This window comes from Entelurus aequoreus, linkage group LG06, assembly GCF_033978785.1.
Source record: "Entelurus aequoreus isolate RoL-2023_Sb linkage group LG06, RoL_Eaeq_v1.1, whole genome shotgun sequence".
Taxonomy (NCBI): Eukaryota; Metazoa; Chordata; class Actinopteri; order Syngnathiformes; family Syngnathidae; genus Entelurus; species Entelurus aequoreus.
In genome coordinates this window covers 62676057-62703696 of record NC_084736.1, presented here as the reverse complement: position 1 = coordinate 62703696, position 27640 = coordinate 62676057, and the positions used below count along the sequence as shown (strand labels likewise).

Here is a 27640-nt window from a genome sequence, read left to right as displayed (position 1 = left end):
CTAAGCTATCATTCAATTTCAGAGTAATTCAAATAAAAATCTTTTATTGTTAATTAAAAGGTGATGGTAAAAAATTGTTGACAAAAAATGCGTATGACTTATTTACAACAACTGGAACAAAACAGATTAATGTATCTCTCAATTATCAAGCAGCACGTAAAAAGCAAACACATGATGAAATCTTAATATCTAGTACAAGTTGATAACACTATGTTTCATATAACTAGAAGTTTAACCTTGAAAAGTAAAGAGTATGCAGTGTATGTCAGCAATGCAGAACAAATTCACTTAGATAACATATTGGAGTTAAGTGTCGACCATTAAAATGTGCAACTTTTAACTGGAACAGCTATACATTTTTCATATTTGAGTGAAAAGATGCTGGCACTGTCTTTAAGCACACCAACAACAACCTTGTCACTTTTATTGGCTTCATTTTCAGGTCTCCATTGCACCCCAGGGGGTTTTGACATTTGACTTGTGTTTTGCTTGGCTCTGTCCACTGGACTCATCCAGCAGCGAAAGGTCCAGCTCAGGCAAAGGGACCCTCCAGAACTGAAAAGTGTTATAAGTGCAATCTTCCGTATCAGCTGAATCTACCTGAAAACAATAAAGAAGATGAAATTAAGGACAAGACCTACATATGTTCACTATAAAAAGTCAACATTTACACAAGTCGTCCTCAAACTTTTTTTTTTTTTAGTAAAGTACAATATTTGTTTCAGGCAAGAACCCCCGAAAACAAAAGAATGCTTATCTGTCGTGGGCTTGTTGGAAACAATTGGAAATAAAAGTGCAAACAGTATAAATAACTGAAATTATGAAAAAAAAATAAAGCATATAAAATAATCATAACATTTTGGGATTTAAATACAAATACAAATTGACAAACTTTTTTTCTTCGGTCACTCTCAATTACAATACAGTAAACCAGGGGTGTCAAACTCATTTTAGCTTAAGGGTCACATGGAGGAATATATATTCCCAAGTGAGCCAGACTGGTAAAATTATGGCATGACAACAAAAAAATAAAGACAACTTTAGATTGTTTTCTTTGATCAAAAATAGACAAACCACATTTTGAAAACATAAAAATCATGTTTTTTTTACACTTAAATGTTGCGGTTAATATAATAATCTTCATTTGTCATTAGTTATACTTTCTGAATAAATTATGTAATAATGTTCATCAGTCAAATAGGTGGAATTGAGTCTGGCAGACTTTTAAAATGCTCTCGTTGGAGTGATTTTTTTAATCTATCAGAAGATTAAATAATATTAAACCAAATTACAGGATGTTATTAATGTAATTTACTCATTTTCCCCAGCTGATGTACTATAACATCATTTGGTTTATTCTGTACACATGTAGCCCTCCATCCATCCATTTTCTACCGCTTATTCCCTTCGGGGTCGCTGGAGCCTATCTCAGCTACAATCGAGCAGAAGGCAGGGTACACCCTGGACAAGTCGCCACCTCATCGCAGGGCCAACACAGATAGACAGACAACATTCACACTCACATTCACACATGTAGCATCATCTACAAAAAAAACCTTGTGAATTTGGACTCATTTCATTAATCACACATAAAGTTAGAAAGGGATGGATACTATTTCAGCATATTCATGTGCGCCCAGAAAATATGTCTCCATGCTGTCATTTAAGTACGACACAAAATGTAAACATATAACATATTTGACAATCAAAGCATGAACTTAACAATGCACATTTTGTATCATTACTATCACTAAAAAGCATCATAAGTACATGATGTCCAAACAGGGACGCATTGCTTCTATTCTCCTATCTTAACATGGCACATAGCTCCGCCCCTTCTGTGGGAGGTGATACAAAGAATTGCTATGGCAACATCCAGTGGACACATTTAGAACAGCAGTTTCCATCATTCAACATTTTCAGCTCATGTTGGCCCTGCGATGAGGTGGCGACTTGTCCAGGGTGTACCCCGCCTTCTGCCCGAGTGCAGCTGGGATAGGCTCCTGCACCTTCACGACCCCGAGAGGGACAAGCGATAGAAAATGGATGGATGGAAGGATGGATTTTTTATACTTATCTAACTCATCTCGCAGGGTGCATAAAACCTGTTTGCGGGCCTAATCTGGCCCGCGGGACGTATCTTTGACACCCCTGCAGTAAACCCTTGTTTATCGCCAATATTTGGTTGCCGGCCTGACTGTGGTAAATTAATTTCCACTTGGTGGGAATTATCAATTATAAAACAAATATTTTTATAGCAAGAGCATACATTTTTTTTTACAAACTTCTGCATACGAATTGGATTATTATGAGCCCTCTAGACCAGGGGTTTCAAACAAATTTTAGCTCAGGGGCTACATGGAGGAAAATCTATTCCCAAGTGGGTCAGAATGGTAAAATCACGGCATGATAACTTAAAAATAAAGATAACTCCGGGTTGTTTTCTTTGTTTTAGTTTGGCCAAAAATAGAACAAGCACATTCTGAAAACGTACAAATCACAAATAATCTCCTGGACAAAACACTTCAAATTTGTTAAAAATTCTGAGGAAATTGGTGCAGTTTCAAAAACACAATGAGCTTGGACTTCCTCTCAGTGTATCTACAAAGCCAGGATTAAACTTTAAATCACAGTCTTTCTGGGATTGAACAAAAAACACAACACACATCTGCGCATACTTGCCAACCCTCCCAAATTTTCCGGGAGGCTCCCGAATTTCAGTGCCTCTCCCGAAAATCTCCCGGGACAACCATTCTCCCGATTTCCACCCGGACAACAATATTGGGTTGTAATAATTGGTTTATCTATAACCCATAAAGTAGGCAGGCACGGAGCTATTTCTCAGCGTGTGTTTATTCCAGCCGGCACGTTAATACACTGACACACAACATCCGGACTCCCATCAGCTGTTGACCTCTTGGCCAGGTCACCCTTGTGAAAGAGATCTTGATCTCAATGGGTTTTCTTATCTGGTTAAAAAAAGGTTCTATCATGCATTGCTTCAAAACTACGGCAAGTAGTAATGTCCAAAATTTCCAGCCGGACAACAATATTGGGGGCGTCCTCTCTCACGTGAAAAGGAGACTATTATACAGTATATATATTAGAGATGTCCGGTAATATCAGCCTGCCGATATTATCGGCCGATAAATGCTTTAAAATGTAATATCGGAAATTATCGGTATCGTTTTTTTATTATCGGTATCGGTTTATTTTTATTTTTTATTAAATCAACATAAAAAACACAAGATACACTTACAATTAGTGCACCAACCCAAAAAACCTCCCTCCTCCATTTACACTCATTCACACAAAAGGGTTGTTTCTTTCTGTTATTAATATTCTGGATCCTACATTATATAACAATATATATCAATACAGTCTGCAAGGGATACAGTCCGTAAGCACACATGGTTGTGCGTGCTGCTGGTGCACTAATAGTACTAACCTTTAACAGTTACATTTACTCATTTTCATAAATTACTAGTTTCTATGTAACTGTTTTTATATTGTTTTACTTTCTTTTTATTCGAGAAAATGTTTTTAATGTATTTATTTTATTTTATTAATATTTTAAAAATGGACCTTATCTTCACCATACCTAGTTGTCCAAATTAGGCATAATAATGTGTTAATTCCACGACTGTATATATCCGTATCGGTTGATAGCAGTATCGGTTAATATCGGTATCGTCGGTAATTAAAGAGTTGGACAATATCGGACTATCGGCAAAAAGCCATTATCGGACATCCCTAATATATATATATATATATATATATATATATATATATATATATATATATATATATATATATATATATATATATATATATATATATAAAAGAAATACTTACATTTCAGTAAATTCTAGCTATAAATATACCCCCCCACCCCCCATCTCCTGAATTCGGAGGTCTCAAGGTTGGCAAGTATGCATCTGCGGTCCCCTCCAAGGTTTCTCATTGAAGCCCATTGGGTTGAGTTTTCCCTTGCCCTGGTGTGGGATCTGAGCCGAGAATGTCGCTGTGGCTTGTGCAGCCCTTTGAGACACTCGTGATTTAGGGCTATATAAATAAACTTTGATTGATTGAGGGGGGGGCAAACTTACAAAAGTTAGCTGGTGACCAAATAGCCTACGCCCCCCCGCCCTCGCAGTGAAATAAATACAATGTTTTAAAAGTATATACAGATACTTTATGCAGTACCCCCAAGAGTGACTACAAGAAGACAAGAACCCATATTTGGAAGCAGTGATTTACTACAGTGTACAGCTCTGGTAATGGATACATTCGCACCCACCTGCACAAATGTACTTAAAAATGTAACAATCAAAATAAATGACTTTTTTTTTGTTTACTAGGGCATGCATATATAATATGCATTAGTTTGACCATTTAAAATCAACGATAATAAAAAGAAGATGCTTGGAAATAGCATAAAAATGCCCCAAAAACTTGGAAAAACGCGATTCAAAGCGTTACTTTTTGGTGTAACCATCATGAGCGTTCTGTTCAGGTATATTTCTTTTATATTTTGATAAATCACCATATTTATGTATTACTAAATGTAACTAGGTATTGATCAATCTTTAAGCTGTGTGTATTTGATTTCAGTTTGCTTTTGACATCTTATTTAGAATTATTGTTGAAACTTTTACAACCTTGTGTTGCGCTCATGATGGCGTACCCAAACTAGATTTCATTTAATGATCTTATTTTGAATATTAATTCCCTTTTTTTTTACATTTAGTATAAATGATAAATGATAAATGGGTTATACTTGTATAGCGCTTTTCTACCTTCAAGGTACTCAAAGCACTTTGACAGTATTTCCACATTCACCCATTCACACACACATTCACACACTGATGGCGGGAGCTGCCATGCAAGGCGCTAACCAGCAGCCATCAGGAGCAAGGGTGAAGTGTCTTGCCCAAGGACACAACGGACGTGACTAGGATGGTAGAAGGTGGGGATTGAACCCCAGTAACCAGCAACCGTCAGATTGCTGGCACGGCCACTCTACCAACTTCGCCACGCCATCCCTATTTAAATATTAATTTATAAACATTGAATACATTTCAATTGCTTTCATCTTATAGGGCAGTGGTTCGATCGAACCCTAGGGGTTCGGTGAGTCGGCCTCAGGGGTTCGGCGGAGGTCAAGACACACCCGACTCATAGTGTAAATAAAAACTTCTCCCTATCGGCGCTTTACGGATACGGCAACAGCAGAAATCAGACTGATTTGCAGGTGTGTAATTTGTTGTGAGTTTATGCACCGTGTTGGTTTTGTTCTTTGAACAAGGTGGTATTCATGCACAGTTCATTTTGTGCACCAGTAAAAAAAACATGGTAACACTTTAGTATGGGGAACATATTCACCATTAATTAGTTGCATATTAACATGCAAATTAGTAACATATTGGCTCTTAACTAGTCATTATTAAGTACTTATTAATGCCTTATTAGGCATGGCCTTATTATAACCCTAACCCTGGTCCTAACCCTAACGAAATAACTCTAAATTAAGTCTTTGTTACTTAGAATATGTTCCCCTAGTGTCCAAAAAACTCTAAATTAAGTCTTTGTTACTTAGAATATGTTCCCCATACTAAAGTGTTACCAAAAACATATAACTTTGTCTTGAATTTTAAAAAAAACCAACATTTTATTTTTCACTAAAGAAGGGTTCGGTGAATGCGCATATGAAACTGGTGGGGTTCGGTACCTCCAACAAGGTTAAGAACCACTGTTATAGGGTAATAATTTCGCCACACCTAGTGTGTGACAAATCATTGGTACTTTAACTTTAATGTTTAGTTACACCAAGTCATGAGCGCAACACTAAGCTTCATCACTTTGACTTGTAATATCTCTAATTCTGGTGGTGCTTTATGCTTTTTTCTTTTTGGAACATGTACTATACATATAATACAATAAAGTCCCATACACAATTATGTTTCTAGCAATACTTTAATCAATGCCTTTGAAAGTAACACTCCAATGTCCATTAGTGGAGCTGTACACTGCAGGTATAAAGGAGGTTGCCCCGTTTAAAAGCCTTATTTTAATGGGTAAAGGGTGACATCTTGCGGTAGAGATACAGTATTACACTGTCTTTCGTAACCACCTGACAACATTCACACACTAGGGCCAATTTAGTGTTGCCAATCAACCTATCCCCAAATGAGATAGCGACTTGTCCAGGGTGTACCCCGCCTTCCGCCCGAATGCAGCTGAGATAGGCTCCAGCACCCCCCCCCCCCCCCCCCCCCGCCACCCCAAAAAGGGACAAGCGGTAGAAAATGGATGGATGGATGGACTACAACGCAGATAATGTCAATGTAATGGCAGTTGACTTACTTCATCAGTGACTTTAGCTATGGCACCCACGACGTCATCTGACTCTTCTCGACGTCGTTTCTTGGTCTTTGTACATGACGACGTGACGGGGAAACTTCCAGAACATGCGTGTGACGCAGTCTTGTGGGAAGCCGCGTCAAGTGGTTCGGTCGTGTTGAGATACGGACGTGGTGGTTCTTCGCGTGTCTTTTCTGAGCAACATGGCCGTTCTTTGACCGACAAAGCTGGCGTGCGCGGCGGGCTCACGTCCCCGTGGGCAGCCATGCTCTCTAGCTGCAGGTCAGCCCGACAATGAGATCGAAAACTTCTCTTCGCGGGGCTGTCGGAAACTAAAGTGACCTCGGCGTGTCTCTTCGCCATGAAATTACAATTAGAGTTGCGCAGGGGAAAAAAACACTTTTGGGTCAATTCATTCGCTAAACATTTGACTCCGGAAGTGAACTGCGTGCGCAGAATTCATGACTGCCAATGAAAGCATACCAGAGCTTGACTCCGCCCATAAGGGCATTTTTTCCCCTTTAAAACTTTATTTCAACAACAATACAGTACAAAACAAACATGGTTCAGAAACAGAAACACGAGGGAAACCAACATATTCTATAATTTTTCTAAAATAAAATTAAAAAAACTTTCCACTCGGTGTGCCATATTGGAACTGTATGATTAGGATTTATTTTAGACAAAAGACGCCACCTTGAATTAATATAATAATGAACAATACAAGACAAACATTTATAACAAACTACAAACCCCGTTTCCATATGAGTTGAGAAATTGTGTTAGATGTAAATATAAACGGAATACAATGATTTGCAAATCATTTTCAACCCATATTCAGTTGAATATGCTACAAAGACAACATATTTGGTGTTCAAACTAATAAACTTTTTTTTTTCTGCAAATAATCATTAACTTTAGAATTTGATGCCAGCAACACGTGACAAAGAAGTTGGGAAAGGTGGCAATAAATACTGATAAAGTTGAGGAATGCTCATCAAACACTTATTTGGAACATCCCACAGGTGAACAGGCAAATTGGGAACAGGTGGGTGCCAGGATTGGGTATAAAAGTAGATTCCATGAAATGCTCAGTCATTCACAAACAAGGATGGGGCGAGGGTCACCACTTTGTCAACGAATGCGTGAGCAAATTGTTGAACAGTTTAAGAAAAACCTTTCTCAACCAGCTATTGCAAGGAATTTAGTAATTTCACCATCTACAGTCCATAATATCATCAAAGGGTTCAGTGAATCTGGAGAAATCACTGCACCTAAGCAGCTAAGCCCGTGACCTTCGATCCCTCAGGCTGTACTGCATCAACAAGCGACATCAGTGTGTAAAGGATTTCACCACATGGGCTCAGGAACACTTCAGAAACCCACTGTCAGTAACTACAGTTGGTCGCTACATCTGTAAGTGCAAGTTAAAACTCTCCTATGCAAGGCGAAAACCGTTTATCAACAACACCCAGAAACGCCGTCGGCTTCGCTGGGCCTGAGCTCATCTAAGATGGACTGATACAAAGTGGAAAAGTGTTCTGTGGTCTGACGAGTCCACATTTCAAATTGTTTTTGGAAACTGGACGTCGTGTCCTCCGGACCAAAGAGGAAATGAACCATCCGGATTGTTGTAGGCGCAAAGTTGAAAAGCCAGCATCTGTGATGGTATGGGGGTAATTTACACATCTGTGAAGGCGCCATTAATGCTGAAAGGTACATACAGGTTTTGGAGCAACATATGTTGCCATCCAAGCAACGTTACCATGGACGCCCCTGCTTATTTCAGCAAGACAATGCCAAGCCACGTGTTACATCAACGTGGCTTCATAGTAAAAGACTGCGGGTACTAGACTGGCCTGTCTGTAGTCCAGACCTGTCTCTCATTGAAAATGTGTGGTGCATTATGAAGCCTAAAATACCACAACGGAGACCCCGGACTGTTGAACAACTTAAGCTGTACATCAAGCAAGAATGGGAAAGAATTCCACCTGAGAAGCTTAAAAAATGTGTCTCCTCAGTTCCCAAACGTTTACTGAGTGTTGTTAAAAGGAAAGGCCATGTAACACAGTGGTGAACATGCCCTTTCCCAAGTACTTTGGCACGTGTTGCAGCCATGAAATTTTAAGTTAATTATTTGCACACAAAAAAAAAGTTTATGAGTTTGAACATCAAATATGTTGTCTTTGTAGTGCATTCAGATGAATATGAGTTAAAAAGGATTTGCAAATCATTGTATTCCGTTTATATTTACATCTAACACAATTTCCCAACTCATATGGAAACGGGGTTTGTAGTTTCCCCTTTTTATCAGAAAAATAGCCAAATTAGACACATAGCCTATTAGACCTAAAAAAAAAAAAAGTCTGCGGGCTATAGAGCGTTTTCTATTCGGGCTCCAGTACTCTGGAATGCCCTCCCGGTAACAGTTAGAGATGCTACCTCAGTAGAAGCATTTAATTCCATCTTAAAACTCATTTGTATACTCTAGCCTTTAAATACACCCCTTTTTAGACCAGTTGATCTGCCGTTTCTTTTCTTTTCCACTCTGCCCCCCTCTCCCTTGTGGCGGGGGGGGGCACAGGTCCGGTGGCCACGGATGAAGTGCTGGCTGTCCAGAGTCGGGACGCGTGGTGGACCGCTCGCCTGTGCATCGGTTTGGGACATCTCTGCCCTGCTGACCCGTCTCCGCTCGGGATGGTCTCCTGCTGTCCCCACTATGGACTGGACTCTCACTATTATGTTAGATCCACTATGGACTGGACTTTCACAACATTATGCTAGACCCACTCGACGTCCATTGCATATGACGAGTGTTTACATTCCTCTTAGCGAAAGTTGACCACCAGTTTAAGGTAGATAGGGGTATATCATTGTGGGCAGGTAAAGTATGGACATTACATTTGACATCACATGTGGACACGATTAGTTCTAACAAGATAGAGGCTTGTAAATTGGTATGCAAAGTGACAGCCTCATCCGTAGGAAGGGACCACATGTTTAAGTTAACGCCAACATTTAACAAAGTTATGACCTAAAACTGAGGTTTTCACTTACACACACCAACATCACCTTACGTGGTCAGGATGTATGCAACTTGCTTTGCACACACTCAAAGACATGAGATGACATCATTGGGGAATATACAACTGGCGGTTTGGCTTTTCCAAGGCGGGGAGAGACATCTTTTGGCTAGACCTCTTTATTAATTTATTTTATGTCATCTGCCTTCCCTAACCGCATTAGACACATTTTGCTCCACAGCCAAGTAGCAAACAGTCCGATACATAAGCTTAATTAATTTAATTATAATTTAAGGTCAACATATTGTTTAGTATAAAATGTATTTGACTACTTCATAAATCAAGTTAAATGAGAGGAACAAAGTTGAATACCATTGAAGGAGTATTAATGAATAATGTATACAATGCAACCTGTATTTTAAATAACACTTCAGGAAGATGATCATATTAAAACATTTCTTATTTTATTCAAGTATAAAAAAAATCCAAATTAAAACAGTTGAATCCTGAAAAGCTACAACAATCTTTGAATACATGTCATTGATGAGCCATGCAAAAAGGGACACTGTCGTTACACTGCAGCTGAAAAATAGCAAATATTAGCTTTCTGTTTTTCAGCCACACACAGACATCCTTAATGTAGCAAGCAATCATTCCTCAGTAGTGATGGCATTATAGAGGGAGGTTTCTCAGTTTATAAATGCTTTTGCATAGTTTACCCATACATGGCAAACCCCTTCATTATCATGATCATGATGGTTAGCATATTATAACAGCTCTACTTTTAGTTGACTGATCATTTTGAGGAAACAAATACACACAATTGTTTTACTGTAAAATTGAGCTCTACTTAAGCAGATGTGCTTAAATCTCTTAATTTTTTTAACCACACTCCTGTTGTAAAAGCCATACAATTATCGATTAACTCTTACAATCAAATTCCTTACTTTGTGTGTCTCCCTCCTGAGGTGATTACATTTTTGGTGACCTTTTATTAAAAAGAATATAACAAAAAGTTTCTGTATTTTTTTCTTCCTTCAGTATCATATTACCTTTTGTCATTGTTATTCAAGTTTACAGTCCTAAATCAAGTCCACTCACGTATGACATTCCAAACTGTTTTGTCGTGGTGATTTGGCAGCCGGTGGTGAACTGTTTTGCTGGTCATCCCCTTGACAGTTAGAAAACAGACCTCCAGGTTTCCGCGCCACAAAAAATACACAGTCATATACATATCTCAGCATGGAGCGCTCGTTCTCTGTGTAGGTGGTATGCACAGACTCGTTCTCCACCTGCGGCACAACAATAGTATTTTACTTCAGACACTGGATTTCCGCACTAAAAAACAAAATGAAGGAATTCATATATATTCTTATTCTTAAATGCATTAGTTCACCTCTATATGGAAGCCAAATTGCACCATTGCTGCTCTGATGTCTTCGTAGCTGAGTTCAACGGAGAACTCATTGGCCATGTTCTCAAAATGGTACAACAATGGACCTGAGCACAAAGGAAATATTGTTAATATTCACCCTTAAGGATAATAATTTGCTGATAACAAGAAAACATGATTCCAGACTACTCTGTTTCGGGAAAATTCACCTATTCCATGTTTTAGGTCAATCGTAGTTTTTACATGAATACAATTGTGTTGTATGGAGATGTAGAACAATAATTGAAGATAAAATGTTTACTACATTTGTAATGAGGTTAAGGCCTGAAGCTCTTAAAGGAGAACTGCACTTTTTTGTTGCAATTTTGCATATCATTCACAGCCCTTATGTAAGACAAGAACACATATGTTTTTATTTTTTTATGCATTCTAAATAGTAAATAAATGCGATCAAAAGTCTGCTTACAATGGAGCCTATAAGAACCACTCTATTTTGCTTATAAAGCCATTAAAAACGTCCAACACCTCCATTAGGGTTTTATAAACATGCTGTAAGTATATACCGGTATGTAAAGTAGTACGGGCACATTTATAATAACATGTAATATTTATGTATTTTGCTCATTCTAAGCATACACAGCGCATTCGTTTAAAAAATGCATCACAACTAGGGATGTCCGATAATGGCTTTTTGCCGATATCCGATATTCCGATATTGTCCAACTCTTTAATTACCGATACCGATATCAACAGATACCGATATATGCAGTCGTGGAATTAACACATTATTATGCCTAATTTGGACAACCAGGTATGGTGAAGATACAGTCCTTTTTTAAGAAATTAATAAAATAAAATAAGATAAATAAATTAAAAACATTTTCTTGAATTAAAAAGAAAGTAAAACAATATAAAAACAGTTACATAGAAACTAGTAATTAATGAAAATGAGTAAAATTAACTGTTAAAGGTTAGTACTATTAGTGGACCAGCAGCACGCACAATCATGTGTGCTTACGGACTGTATCCCTGCAGACTGTATTGATATATATTAATATATAATGTAGGAACCAGAATATTAATAACAGAAAGAAACAACCCATTTGTGTGAATGAGTGTGAATGAGGGGAGGGAGGTTTTTTGGGTTGGTGCACTAATTGTAAGTGTATCTTGTGTTTTTTATGTTGATGTAATAAAAAAAACAAAAAAATAAAAATAAAAATAAAACGATACCGATAATTTCCGATATTACATTTTAAAGTATTTATCGGCCGATAATATCGGCAGGCCTATATTATCGGCAGGCTGATATTATCGGACATCTCTAATCACAACGTTCGCTTTTTTTTCTCCAAACAACATCACTGAATACTGCTCACTGCTGACTTCATGAGGGTCAACAAACATAATAAAACATCACTTACTGTGCAATATCTGCTGTCATTAGGATGAAGACTGACAAGATGTTGATATAGTCCCGTTTGGATGAAGAGCAACTCATAATCCTCGCAAAGAAAAAGGGGGTGAAATCGAGTGTCTTTTCGTGTCTTTTGCGCCAATTTCGAGTCTAAAATGGTTGTCAAAGTGTACCAACTTGTCAGAATATGTCCTTGTCCTTCTCCTATCAAAGTGAGAGGCATTACTTGTGATCTAGAATAAACTTTCATGAGCTTCGACGCGAGAAATCAGCTCACTGGCCGATGATGTCAACATATGCACACACGCTAGTGATCACGGCGCCACTATAAATAGTTTGTCGGCATTAGCGCTTATAATAACAATATCAGTAATGCTTGGTTAATATTCAAATCACGAGATGTAAATGGTGCATTGTTGGCAGTTTTTGAATGGTTATTTATTGAGTTTTATGGGCGTGATAGAGGACCTCCCATTGGCTCCATTGTTAGCGTACTTTTATTTACGAGTTAGATAGCATTTAAAAAAATAAATCAGACATCTTGTCTTTCATAATGATTGTGAAAGATGGGCAAAATTCCCCCCCAAAAGGTGCATTTTCCCTTCAAAAAGTCAACACACAAAAATAAAAACACAGTTAATAAATATTTATATATTTATATATAAATACGTATTTATATAGAGTCTCATTCTCCCATGTGCTTAAGGGAAAAAAGGTGTGCATCTGTGCAGATTTTAGCTGCGCAGGCAGGATTCTCACCTGGACAAGACTGTCACTGTGCGCCTCCATCCAAGATATGCACTTTGAGTGGAGCAACATACACAGTAAATGTTGGTGTTCCCTGTCAAATCTGGCCTTCCGCGTATTCTCCAATCAATCAACTCGAGTACTTATGTTCTTACGCGCCTCTAAGGCTGGGATGAGTCCAGTGTCCCAGGAAGGTGAAACATTGTATTGCATTTGAAGTTTTAATGCAGTGAACACCACATGTAATAAAATGTTTAAAAAAATTAAAAAATCCAGGAAAACTATTAAATGTATTCTGATCATTTGAGACACCTGGTAAACATTCATTGAAATAAGGATAAGGGCCATAATGCCACTCTGAATTAACAATCAAAAATTGTATATGCACATCATCCATTCATTCATTCTTAAAGTAATCTTACTTATCTCATCATATGAAATATGACTTACTTCACCAATTATTATTAAATTCTTACTATTATTTATTTATTTATTTTTATTGTAATTACTTATGGAGTTTATTGTGAAAAAATTGTGAACAGGAAGTGAACAAAAAGTTGTGCAACTGTTATGTAAAGAAAAGGGGTAGGATTAAATAAGCTCTGCTTCTTCCTACTCCTTTTCGAACATGTTGAAAAGAAACTGGAAATTGTGATGTATCATGTTGTATGCTTGCATGTTCGAAATAAACTCAAACTCAAACTCAAACTCAAACATAGGAAGGGGTCCTGGTACTAACGGACATTAAATGCATCTGGACATTAATTATTGAACTACGTGACTATTTAATACAAAATGCATGCTGTATATAATGCAATCAATTGAGTCCCTTTACAGTTAATGTCAATCTGCCATCTGTCATTCTCCGAATTATTTTCCAAATTTTAAAGTTTTGTCTTTAACATGGATTTCAATGACATTCACAAGTGTTAGTAAAACTCCATATGTTCACGTAATGAAGAAAAAAAAAGGCGTAATAGCAAAGGCTGCCTCATTAGTAATGAGCCTGCCTTAATTCCAGATTTAGGCACTTTTGCCTGACTTTCGTGAGCGTGTTCTCAGGCTGGAAAACAGAATACAATCAGGAGAAGCATGCGTAACTTCAAGGGCATAAAAACAAAACACTGAAGCGCAAACAGGAGTATAGGGCCCATTAGGGATGTACCAATATGAAAATGTTATATCAGTTATCACGACCAAAATGATCATAGTTATCGCAGAATTGTTGAATGTACTGAAAAAGTACTTGAACACCCACTGAAATCTTTTGACAACATTATTTTTTTAATTAAATAACTAAAATAAATAAGACACTGTTAGAAAACCCACTATTTTACATGTTTTGTGATTCTTATGCTTTACTGATAGTGTTTTAGGCTTAGTATTTTGTCTGTACTAAGGGCTAAGCTTATATTGTTTTAAAAATTGGTATGTATAGCAACACTTTAAGATTTATTTAAATGAAAAGGGTGTAGCAAATAAAATGTACTATTATTTATTACTTTTGGCAGGCGTCCCAGTCTGTTCAGATTTTTGAACACACCATAAAAACACTTTTGTCTCATAATCCTCGATCCCTCACGCTTAGAGAGACCAGCTTGTAGGTTTAATGTGCACAATTGAACAGCTTAGCTGCTCAGACAGCAGTGTGCTTATATAAGTTAAGATTGGGGTAAGTTGTTTTTTAATGGTGAAAGACAGAAAAGTTCTGTTTTCATGTTAGCATTTAAGCTAGCGAGCTGGCACCAGTCCGTCCGTGAGGTTATCAAAAGTGCAGTTATTCGTCAAGCTTTTTAGATGATTTTTATTTAAAATTGTAACAATAATCGTCGGAAGTTTTACCGTGGTTAACATTATTAGTTTATTATTAATTGATGGTTATATCTCGTGGGCCCATAGAGGAGTGATTCCCAAACTTGAATCAGCCAAGACACAAATTTGACATTACATTAAAATAATGATGAGGTAATTATGTGCCTTCCATCATTTAACACAGGATAATTTAATTGTTCTTCCTGTCACTATGTATCACTACAATAGCTAAATAAACAAAGATACATTATTTGTAGTAAATAAATGATACTTTTTTAGACCAGAGATCATCTGTGATTCTACGACGCAGTGGTTTAGGAAACACTGACAGAGTAACATTGCAAGAGCTTTGTTCCAATGTAACAAAACTGTGACAGACTTACCTAGATTGATCCATACTCCTCCAGGCTTAAGAATCTTCCAGATGGTCTCCACATACTGTATGACGTTATGAGCTGTGTCGATGAAGAAGCAGGTAGCCACACAGTCCCAAGAATCTAACACAAATGTGCAATTGATTGTTAAAACATGTTACAACATGCTAGCTGTTTTTATTTAGGACTAAAGTTGATTGAGGGATTTGAGAAAAAAAAAAGTAGAAAAAAAATAAATCCAATATTTCTTTATACACTCTTAAATCCCTTAGGATATTTTTGTCCTGGCGCTACTCTATTTTGCAAAAATTATTTTCCAGTAGATTGTTGATATATAAAATATCAATCAATCAATCACTCAATGTTTATTTATATAGCCCTAATCACAAGTGTCTCAAAGGGCTGTACAAGCCACAACGACATCCTCGGTACAGAGCCCACATAAAATTTTGTAATTTAGAAAAATTACAAAATTGAACATAACAAAAAACTAACAGTAAGACAACCAAAGTTACAGTCAGAAATGGAGCAAACATTTACACAAATGGACCAAAAATTGTCCAAAATACACTTAAGCGTTAACCAAAATTCTCTGCTGTTTTCAAAGATTTTGGTAGGAGAAAGTTCAACACAAAACAAATAGAATCACTTTAATCTGCTTATTCAGAAATAATAAATAAAGACTATTTTACAAAAACTTATTTTAACAAAAATGATCAGTTTTTTGCCAATTGTTTGGTGGGTGTATTATTTATTGTAGCGACCTGTTAGTTATGTGCAGGGATTCGACAAGTACAGAGGTAAAAAAAAAATAGAGATCCAAGAAAGGCTGAAATCATGGGTATCCCAGCACCATATAAATAATATTACCTTGAGCAACACAATGAACAATCCCCTTGTTTAATTACTATGCTGAAGTTAAAGGCCTACTGAAACCCACTACTACCGACCACGCAGTCTGATAGTTTATATATCAATGATGAAATCTTAACATTGCAACACATGCCAATACGGCCGGGTTAACTTATAAAGTGCAATTTTAAATTTCCCGGGGAACTTCCGGTTCAAAGCGCCTTTGAGGATGACGTATGCGCGTGACGTAGCCAGTAGAACACAGGTATGGCTTCCCATACGAAATAGCTGTTTTCATCTCATTATTCCACAGTATTCTGGACATCTGTGTTGGTGAATCAGTTGCAATTTGTTCATTGCATTATGGAGAAAGAAGCTGAGCAAGCAAAGAAGAAAGTTGGTGCGAAGCGGAGTATTTTGCGAGGGAAGTCAGCAACACAACACAGTCGGTATTTCATTGTTTACATTCCCGAAAGATGCAGTCAAGATCGAAGAACTCGGACAACAGAGACTCTTACCAGGAGGACTTTGACTTCGTTAACAGACGCAGACGCGATACCGTGAGTACGCTTCCAAACATTTGATCGCTTGCTATAACTAGCTCGAGCTAGTAGCTAGTAGCTAGGAGCTAGCATAACAAACACCTAGGTGTTTGTTATGCGGGATTAATTTGTGGCATATTAAATATAAGCCTGGTTGTGTTGTGGCTAATAGAGTATATATATATATGTCTTGTGTTTATTTACTGTTGTAGTCATTCCCAGCTGAATATCAGGTCCCACCCGCGCGCTTCCAAACATTTGATTGCTTGCCCGTACGTGCGTGTCATGTACGTAACTTTGGTTAAATATATAAACTTTATGAACCTTGGGTTAGGTGAACGGTTCTTTGGGCTGAGTGAGTGTGTGTGTTGTGCAGGTGTTTGAATTGTATTGGCTGGTTATATATACGGGATCCCGTCCATATTACCCGCTCAAGCTATAACTAGCTCGAGCTAGTAGCTAGCATAACAAACACCTAGGTGTTTTTATGTGGGATTAATTTGTGGCATATTAAATATAAGCCTGGTTGTGTTGTGGCTAATAGAGTATATATATGTCTTGTGTTTATTTACTGTTTTAGTCATTTCCAGCTGAATATCAGGTCACCCCCGGCTCTCACAGCATCTTCCCTATCTGAATCGCTTCCACTCCCCACTAGTCCTTCACTTGCACTTTACTCATCCACAAATCTTTCTTCATCCTCGCTCAAATTAATGGGGAAATCGTCGTTTTCTCGGTCCGAATCTCTCTCACTTCATGCGGCCATCATTGTAAACAATAGGGAACTTTGCGTATATGTTCAATTGACTACGTCACGCTACTTCCGGTAGGGGCAAGCCTTTTTTTTATCAGATACCAAAAGTTGCGATCTTTATCGTCGTTGTTCTATACTAAATCCTTTCAGCAAAAATATGGCAATATCGCGAAATGATCAAGTATGACACATAGAATAGATCTGCTATCCCCGTTTAAATAAAAAAAATTCATTTCAGTAGGCCTTTAAGCATATTAAACAATTTCAACATCATTAAAACTTAAGTTTGGAAAATTTACTTCAACTCCGACATGGATTCAAACTCACAACATTGCATGTCTGAGTCACGCGCACCACGAAGGCCACCGGAAGTGACGGGAGAAATTTCTGTTAATATTCGAATCAGTGACATAGCAGAATTAAGTTTGGGGTAAAATTTCATATGAAGCGCCTTGTCATTCAATAATTTACATTTGACATGCCCTTCTTCACACAAAACGCCCCCACTCCACAGATAGCGAAGCTCTACGCACAGCGTTCTTCGTGTAGGGTGGGGCAGCAGCTGACTGACAGGACAGTATTATACCGACAGCGTTTCCACATCAATTTCATTCAGGTGAAATCAACATTAGTTACTTCAGTAAAAATGTTATGTTAATTATATGCTGATAAGACATTTCAGATCAAATTATGTTTAAAGTAAAAGTGGACTTCATTATGTTACGTTGTAGTCTGGAGTTGTAGCCGGTTCAGCTGTGCATCAAAGATTGTATATTGAGAGAGGATGATCTACCGCAGGGTGATGTACAGTGCACATGATGTCCCACACAAAGCCTATTTGCAGTCAGTAATATAATCTTCTTCTTGTCACGTAAAAAAAATACAAAGGACAAGACTTTTGTGTCCTCAAAAGGTAGTTACGGCCGTGGTTATATGTAGTGTTGTAGTCTGACTGTCCGACTGTCAGTGGCTCAGTGTGTGTTGGGGCCAGTGAGAGACGACAGTTAAGTGTGGAGGGGGAAAAAATATATATTTTGTCGCCGTTGTAGCTTTGGCGTGGTTATGGCCGACAGTAGCCAGTTTTGGAATTAAGTGATTGTTGATCGCCTGCCGCCTCTGTATCGTTAATGTTACAGTAGACGCTAGCATACAGTCCGTTCATTAAAACTGCCTAAGCGGCTCTTTTCACATTCTGGCCAACTTCCGGGTGCTGCGGTTCTGTCTATATTATTTCACTGTAATCTATTTTGAACATTTGCTAATCGATATTTATCGTCTTGTGATGCATTGTGACAGTTGGGGTGTAACTAAGGGTGTTCCGATCACAGTTTTTTGTTGCCGATTCTAATCACCCATAAGTAAGATCATTAGGCCTGGGCCTATATTCGATAAGTTAGTTAACCGACGATAAAATACAATTAATGTCGGTAAGTTTTGCGGCGTTGATAAATTGCTATGTGCATGCTTCAAGATCATTCACGCTTTTCGTCGCTTTGCACAATTGTACCATAGCGGAATAAAAAGAAGGGTGTAAATGTTCTTGTCCTCATTAAGTGTCTTTGACTCTTTTGTGCAGCGACGCTAGGCTGCTGGCCTTCGGGCATCACACAGTGCAACTACTCAGCATGTAGCAGCTAACATTGACAAAATTGATAAATGATAAATGGGTTATACTTGTATAGCGCTTTTCTACCTTCAAGGTACTCAAAGCGCTTTGACAGTATTTCCACATTCACCCATTCACACACACATTCACACACTGCTGGCGGGAGCTGCCATGCAAAGCGCTAACCAGCAGCCATCAGGAGCAAGGGTGAAGTGTCTTGCCCAAGGACACAACGGACGTGACTAGGAAGGTAGAAGGTCGGGATTGAACCCCAGTAACCAGCAACCCTCCGATTGCTGGCACGGCCACTCTACCAACTTCGCCACGCCGCCCCTTCCCTAAATGATTACAAAACCAAATTCCACCGCACCAATGTGGGAAAGTTTCAGTTTAAACCTTTTGAACAAGATGAGCCTATCAACACCGAAAAAGCCAGTTTGTCTGCTTCTGCTTGCTTTTATAGTGTAACATGTTTAGCCTAGTCCTCCGGTGATAATGATACGTGTGAGAAATGTAGTTTATTTTCTGCAATGGAGGTGATGCTTAAAAACTTAGGGGAGCGGCTACGCACTTTGTATGACAATTCGGTGCTAACCGCTTTTGTGATCAGCATTCAAAAACATTAATCAATCACATACTTTTTCACGGAAATCATCCGATTTTAAGGATGTAATGGTATTGTAGATATTGCCGTTTCAAAATCCTCACAATAATGTTGTGACGCGTGACAGTGTCATATAAAAACCTTGTAAGTGTGTTTTTTTTCTGGTGCATTTGCTTAATAAACTATATTACCCAAAATCCAGCATGGTGGGGGCGTGGAACACCGTGAAGGGGAGGAAAAGAGGCAGCACGCGGAAGAAGTGTTTTTTATAAAATATTTCCGTAACATTTTAAGCTATGTTGCTAACAAGAAGATAAAACAAAACCTGGCGAAAACATAACCTTTTTGGCAGAGGTAATAAAGTCTGCATACTGCAAAGGAGTGGTGTCAAAAAAATCGATTGTCGAATGAATCGCGATTTTTATTTATTGTAACGATTCTTAAACAATTTAAAAAATCTAAATTAAAAACATTTTTATTTTACGTTTTATGGCCTGTCCAGGCACTAAGGCAAACCATATTGTTGACGGAGATGCCCATACTGTATCTGCTATATAGATTTACTTAAGAAAAGAGAAGTGTGGAAACTTCTCTTCTTTATTAAATGTTTGAGTATAATTTTATTAAACAAAACCAGTTTTATATTAAGTAAAATTTATCAGAGCTGTTTGTCTATTTTAAGGAGAATGTAGTTAATCATAGAACTGGCCCACAATGTTATTAAAATAGTATTGATTTTGAATCGAGAATCAATTCTGAATCAAATCGTTATTGCCAAGAATCGAATCGAATAGTGTAGTGCCCAAACATTCACAGCTCTACTGCAAAACAAAGTGCGTCACCTTCTTCTCCAGTGTTTCCAAGCCGACACAGCGCACCGCAGAGTGGAAAACTGCCGGTGGGAGCGCGGACACTGCACACCGCGGGAATTACAAGTAATATGAGAAGCTACCTGATAAAGGTGCTTAAATGATTAAATTAAAAAATTATCAGTTACCTTTTCTGAGAAATAGCATTTTCCAAACTGATATAAGAAAATGTCTACTGCAGAGGAAACTGCTTCTCAGAAAGTAAAAGTTGAAAGACACTAAATTCAACATTATTGTTTTATCACTTGTCACCATACAATATTTACACTGTTACTTCAAAGGCAAACTAGACTTTTTTGGAATTTTGCCTATCCTTTCACAATCCTTATGAAAGACGTGACAACGGCTGTTTTTTTTTAAATGCAGTCTTACTCTTAAATAAACGTATATAAAAGTCAGCTTGCAACAGAGCCAGTGGGAGGTCCTCTATTCCGCCCATGATATCCAATACAAAAACATCCAAAAAGCGCCAGAAATACGCCATTATATTTTGTGACTTGAATATTAACCAAATATTAGTTATATTGTTATTATAAACTCCGAAGAAGATGAACCATTTATAGCGTCGTGATCACAAGCGTGTGTGCCAATGTGTAAGTGGTGAGCGGTTTCCTCGCTTCTCTGCTTGTGGAAGTTTATTGTAGATCATAAATAATGCCTCTCACCTGGATAGTAGAAGGGCGAGGATCTAATCCGACAAGTGGGTACACTTTGACTGCCAATTTAGATCCGGAATGGTGAGAACGACACGAAAAGACGCTTGGTTCCACCCCCCTTTCCTTCCTGAGGATTATGACTCATTCTTCATCTAAACAGGACTATAAGAAGATTATATCAGTCGGCATCCTAATGACAGCAGACATTGCACAGTAAGTGATGTTTTATTATGTTTGTTTGTATGAGTGCACATGCTCCCTGCACATACATGTTGACAAGACCGGGTGAGTGAAAGCCGTAAACACCAATCATTTTATTCAGACCGGTAAAAAAAATTTTATTAGATAAACTTTGTAATTGTGAAAATTATAGACAATTGTCAAACAAATGTGTTCTGTTAAACCACTAATGGTAACATAAGCTAGCCGGTGGTGTTCTTGTTATATTGTTACTGTGAGGAAGTTGCAAACAGCACCTTTAATGGAGGTGTTCGGATGTTTTTTTAAGAGCCTTGTTGGCAGAATACAGCGACTGTCATAGGCTCTATTGTAAACAGACTTTTGATCGCATTTATTTACAATTTAGAATGCATTAAAAAAAAGAAAAACATGTGTTCCTGTCTTACATAAGGATTGTCAATGATTGGCAAAATTCCTAAAGAAAAGTGCAGTTCCACTTTAAAGACACTCAACTGTATTTTTTTGTTGCCCCCCCCCCCTTCTCCTCCCCCAAGTGACCCAGAGGAACAAGCGGTAGTAAATGGATGGATGGATGTAATATTTGCTTGAACAGTGGATGTTCCCGCACAATTCTTTGCACCTAAAAATACATGTTTGTCGTAGTAAATATGATTAGAACATTTAAGCATATTTGTGTTTAACTACAGTAAGTGTGTTTATCCAAAACAGTACTGCCACTATATTTTACACAGTATAACATTTTTAAGTTGACATATACCACAATAATATCGTATCTTGGCCTTAATACCGTGATATCATACCGTGAGATTTTGTTCAAGATTCAATAAAGTTTGTAAATCGAGGTTAGACTGTACATGCATTTGTTACACCCCAAGTATCTGGTATTCAAAGCATTTGTTACTGACCTGCATCAGTGTAGACTTCCAGAAAATCCCCTGCCACCATGGAGAAGTCTGAATTCAGCGGTAGGCTCTGAGGGTTCACATCGGGAAATCTGATTGGCCGTGTCTGATCTGATGACTTCTTATTGTTGCTAAGTTGGTGAATCCAGGGGTACAGTGTCAGACAATTCAGCTGTTCACACCTGAGTGAAACAGTCCACAATAACAATGGTTACAAGGGGGAGAAATCAACAGGTAAGCAAACATGTAAGATTTACAGCTGTTTATATCATGTACCTGTTGAGAACAAAGTTGGAAGAGAAAAGCATGAAGAAGCTCCATTCGTTGCCCTGGCATACATAACCCAGACGAGCAATTTCCCAGGCTAGACGACCAAGACCAGCCCCCGGAACCAACACACTAACCTTGGACATATCACTGACATGATAAAACGCACATAGCACATGGGAAACTCACTAGTTTAACCACAACTATGACAAATATACTGTCATATAGCACAATGTGTTGTATGATGGCATGCAACAGTGTGTGAACATGTGTGCTTCCTACTATTTGTCACTTGGGAATAGTCTTTGGATCTCCCGGATGATGGGCTGATAACATGTGTCCCGCTCAGCTTGACCCGACTCACTCCAGTCTCTGACAAACTGCTTTATGGTGGACTTTAGTTTGTCCATGTCAAATGTTGAGGAGGGCTGCACCTTCCTCGGATCCTCCTACATAGGAAATGAAAATACATTTATACTATATGCATCCATCTTTTATTTTTTTTTCCCCCAAAGTTGGAGCCTATCCCATTTTACTGAGGAGAAAAGACGGACAGATTACATAACCATTTACTAGGTTTGTAACGATTAATCGATATATCGATTTATACATCGATCTGTGCTTGGCAATGCCTTTCGGAAGATAGGTATCGTTCCGACATCATTATAAAATGATTTTTTTTATTCTATCTACGGTATACTAGCAAAGGGAAAACACTGGCTTTAAGAACGGCAGACTTCATGTGAAATTTAACACTTTTGATGATAAGGACTCTTAACGTTACTGAAGTCTGGCTGGCCGTCTGTGGCGTCATTGCCATCAGTTGGCAAAACCAGAGTGGCAAACAGCTACGGTGGCTGAGAAAGGTCACAACAGCCACAACAAATACAAACGCCACAACGCAATAATATAAAGCCACAACACAACTTTAAGCCAAAAGGACACAAGAAAAGTGACAGCTGCGCAAGTTACAGCGACGGAACGACTTCCTGAACGTAGTATATTAATTAGTACTCTTGGAAAAAAAAAAAAGTTATGACTAAAAAAGTGGTCACACGACACTTCTTTTTCCTACTTCGCTCATTGCACCGTTTTCAACTTTACGTCTCAAGAAGTCGGTGAGTCGGCAAAACTTTTCTACTGTCACTTCCGTTCTGTTTTTGTATTGTTGTGCATTGTGGCTTTATATTATTGTGTTGTGGCTTTGGTATTTGTGGTGGCTTTTGCAATCGTGCTGTAGCTGAAAATTTGCAATCGTGCTATAGCTGAAAATCGTTGTGTTGTGGCTTCATGTTCATGTGTTGAGACTTTTCTCTGTTGCTGTTAATTAAAATGAGAGTAATAACCTTAACCTTAAAGGATTAGGTTGCATATTTTTTACATCAATTTATTTTGTATTTGTATTATTTGTACGTCAAAAAACAACAGTAAAACCAGCTGGTATTATGTATTATTTTAGAGTGAAAAACAAAAACAAAAGAGCAAGTTATTCTACTGTTAAAATTTCAGTTACTGTACTTTTATTGAAAAATTCTTAAATATTAAAAAATTACAACAGAAAGTGTTTCCTCTTGTTAAATCAACCTAAAGTGTTGGATGCACTTTATTCATATAAGATGTGAATGCATTGGTCATTAATTGATGTGTACTTGCTTTTTTGTATCCATAATTCATATAAACACAATTATCTTACAATAAATAACAGGAATATAGAAAAATTCATCTGTAGTGTGCAGGGACCATTATTTATTTGACAGTCTCACTGGTTGATTTTTTTTAAAGTAAATAGTTACCAAATCGATTGCAACTCACTTAATCGTTTTGCATCGTATCTTTCTGAGAAAAAAATATCTTCCCTGAATTGTATCACAACCACAAATTCTGAATTTAATCAAATCATTAAAACATATTGGTACACCCCTACCATTTACAGTTTAAAGGTGACATATGTAATAATTTCATGTCAAGTCATCATTAAATGGCCCCGATATGTCAAAAGGCATTAAAAAATCATGTTCTTTTCGAATACCTTTATAACTGTTAACGGTAGTTAAGCCGGGATATGCTCATTTCAAAATTAAATTTACAGCCCCAAAAATGTTTTATTGTTGTCATTTCGATGACTCGCCTTCCACCGTTTGACCAATTAGAAAGTCTGTGAGTGTGTCACATCCAGGTTGCCAGTTACGCACCGCCCTCTTCGTCTGGCTACTGCCACTGGGAAAGTTACTAAACATGTCAGACCTTAGTAAATCTAAAAGGCGTCGTTGCGATGCTCAACTTATTCATGACAAAGCCAGGAACAAAATTAGTATTTGTATCGGGGATGCCTTTGAAAGATAGAGACAATTGAAGGCTGAAAATACTTTTTTCATCTGACGCCAAACTTGCTAATTTCCTCCTTCATAGGGAAGTAAGGCATTTGCGTTTTCTTATTACTTGTAATGAATGGAAATGGACATTTCGTATGTGAACTATATTGTCCAATTCAGTCTATGATCTTGTCTAACAAAGCTAGTATGTTCGTGCAACGAATGCTTATAGTGTGATGCTTACCTCCTAGTTTAATGATAAGTTAGCATGCTAGCCCGGTCAATGACACATCGACATACAGGCTAACGGGGGAATATATACCCGTTAGCCTGTATGTCGATGAGTCACCCAACTGACAGGGAAAAATATATTTTCAACAAATAAACTTATGTGGATATGGGTAGTGTCAGTGCCTGTTTCGTTCTCAATATGCTGATACGCTGATGAAATGCCTTCCAACATTAGCACAGCTAATTGCGGTTTCTGGTACATATGGGGTGGTATTTGCTTGGCAAAATATAATGCATTACATGTAATGATTTTCTACTTATTGACACGGTAGTAGGCTATATGATTTATGCGTAACATGTTTTTTGCGTAACGTGGGTTGGTGCATAGAATTGCGAACATGGAAGAGAATGCAGTGCGTCAGGTTGGATGCAACATGGAGTTATGCTGAACAAAATGTGGCGGTAATTTTACTATTGGCCTTGGCTTGCCATCAAAATTATTTCGATGGTGGTCCGTACGGTCAAACTAGACATTTTAGCAGGGTAATGCCAACAATCCGTCTCGACTCCCGATTAAAATATTGCTGCGTAACTTTACGAATACATTTGGCTAATCGACATCGGTAAAATGTGGCATAATTACTTAGTAATCCATATTGCAAGAAGCATAAACAAGAGAAACCTAAAGCGTAGGACTCGCCGATTACCATTTGAAGTTCCTTGGAGTAGGATTCGGCTGCGTATCTGGCAACCTCAGTCATGGAGAGTGGGAGGGGACTACAGAAATTTGACCGTGATTGCAGTACCATTTCTGGACACATTCCTACATCTGGCACCTTTAATGACAGACATACTTTTAGATAGAAGTCAGAGTAACCTGGAGAAACCCAGTCCTTCACAAGTACAGAGAAAACGTATTTGACATACAAAACGAACGAGCCTTACCCTCTCGCCGTACTCAATGTTCTCAAACATATGGATGCTGTGCTGGACTATAGCTTGCAGGACTTCATGGTTGTGGTCTGCACACTGGCGAATGCAAGTCAGGTTGGGTAGTACAGATGGCAGTAAGTCTTGGTGGCGTTGAGGTAGCCTAAGAAACTGACGTTCGGCTCGATTTACTTGCTCCTGTACATGGGACCTAAAACAACAAACTTTCAGTATAGGTGTGTGTTTGGGTCAAGACAAACAGTTCTATTGTTTGCTGTAAGATTAGAGATCAGTTGCAAATCCAAATATTGTATACAAAAAAAAATACTTCCATAGAAATGAAAACCTGAACATTCCTATCCATGCATCCAAATTAGTTGTTTTTAAACATTCCTATACATTCATCCAAATTAGTTGTTTATTAAACAATACATCCAGCACACTCCGCGACCCCGAAAGGGACAAGCGGTAAGAAATGGATGGATGAATCCTCTTCAAAGAGTGAGGTAACGTTTTAACGTTTAACGTTGTGATTGGAAATTCAGTTGAAAATGCCCTGAGTCAAATTGCACGATTAAACAGCAGACATATTACAAAATACCAACTACAGTAAATTAATAGAGATAAATGGGCACTTTATTTCCGTACAAAGCTGCCATGCAGTCTTTGGTTACCAGTCACACAAGGCGTATTTTAGTAATATTTAATTTTTACCTGTAAAATCTAAAAGAGTCAATTATCCTCCAAAAATGTTGTTTTTCTAGCCTGGATTCTTCCTCGGGGGTGAACGTTTTTCTTTCCTTGGGAAAATATTCTTCGGCAAACGGAGCCTCCAGTGTTGTTTCCGCCATGTTTGTAATGGCCAACATATTCGGAGCTCGAACCTCTTCTTCGTTTGATTCGCTATCTGCAGCACGACATGCACATTATGTGGTGCTGCCATCTACAGTCAGATATTGATTTTGCAGCAATTGTTATTTCCATGTCCGTAACGATTTACTGTAAAAGCAAACAAACAAACAAAAAACACGGCGTTTAATTGTGGTCAACGTGTGTGTAATTTATAAATAATTGTGGCTCAATACAATATCTGCAATAAATAACTAAGATTGTTTTTGTTTTTATATTATTTATTTTATTTATTTATTTATTTATTTTTTATTTTTTTATTTTTTTATTTTTATTTATTTTTTATTTATTTATTTATTTTATTAATTAATCAATCCAACAAAATAATACACAATAATACAATAATAATACAATTCCAATTCCAAAACCAAACCGGGCCCAGCAACATTCAGAGTGGCAATCGACTGAGCAATTGAGAGGAGACACAAACATGACACAAAACAATCCAAAAGTAGTCAAACAAAAATGAATACTATCAACAACAGCATCAATATTAATAACAATTCCAACATAGCAGTAATTACAAATCCCTTATTGACATTATCATTACAGCCATTTATAAAAAAAAAAATGAAAACATTAAAAAAATTAACAATAGTGTCACATGCAGTGGCTTACACTTGCATCACATTTCATAAGCTTGACAACACACTGTGTCCAATATTTTCCACAAAGATAAAATTAGTCATATTTTAGGTTTATTTGATAAACAAATGTAAATATATATATATTTTTTAATTGATAGTTTGTTTATTTACCTTAAACAACGCTTGACTTGTGTATATATAAAGCAGTCCATATTTTGTATGGGGGCCAAATTGGGCAACATTAAGTTAATAAATAAATACATCTTTTATAAAGCTACTTAAATGTGTC

The 27640-nt window shown here is 37.6% G+C and overlaps 2 protein-coding genes across 3 annotated transcripts; both read right to left on the bottom strand.

The window, feature by feature from the left end:
* Positions 1–27: 27 nt before the first annotated feature.
* wu:fa19b12 (uncharacterized protein LOC560551 homolog) lies at positions 28–6841 on the bottom strand. The gene is made up of 2 exons (XM_062049610.1): positions 6367–6841; positions 28–600 (listed from the first exon to the last, which is right to left on the bottom strand). Exons 1-2 carry the CDS (start codon positions 6724–6726, stop codon positions 439–441), a joined length of 522 nt encoding a protein of 173 aa, XP_061905594.1. The 5' UTR covers positions 6727–6841; the 3' UTR covers positions 28–438.
* Positions 6842–9728: 2887 nt separating this feature from the next.
* On the bottom strand, positions 9729–26745 carry carnmt1 (carnosine N-methyltransferase 1). 2 transcript variants are annotated; one of them, XM_062051178.1, is made up of 9 exons: positions 26570–26745; positions 25871–26066; positions 25633–25761; positions 22665–22831; positions 22392–22532; positions 22119–22297; positions 15139–15252; positions 10783–10886; positions 9729–10678 (listed from the first exon to the last, which is right to left on the bottom strand). In XM_062051178.1, the coding sequence occupies exons 1-9, from the start codon at positions 26722–26724 to the stop codon at positions 10484–10486; spliced, it is 1380 nt and encodes a 459-aa protein (XP_061907162.1). In that variant the 5' UTR covers positions 26725–26745; the 3' UTR covers positions 9729–10483. The 2 variants fall into 2 exon arrangements, with proteins under 2 accessions (XP_061907162.1, XP_061907163.1); XM_062051179.1 differs by lacking the exon at positions 25633–25761.
* Positions 26746–27640: the final 895 nt, after the last annotated feature.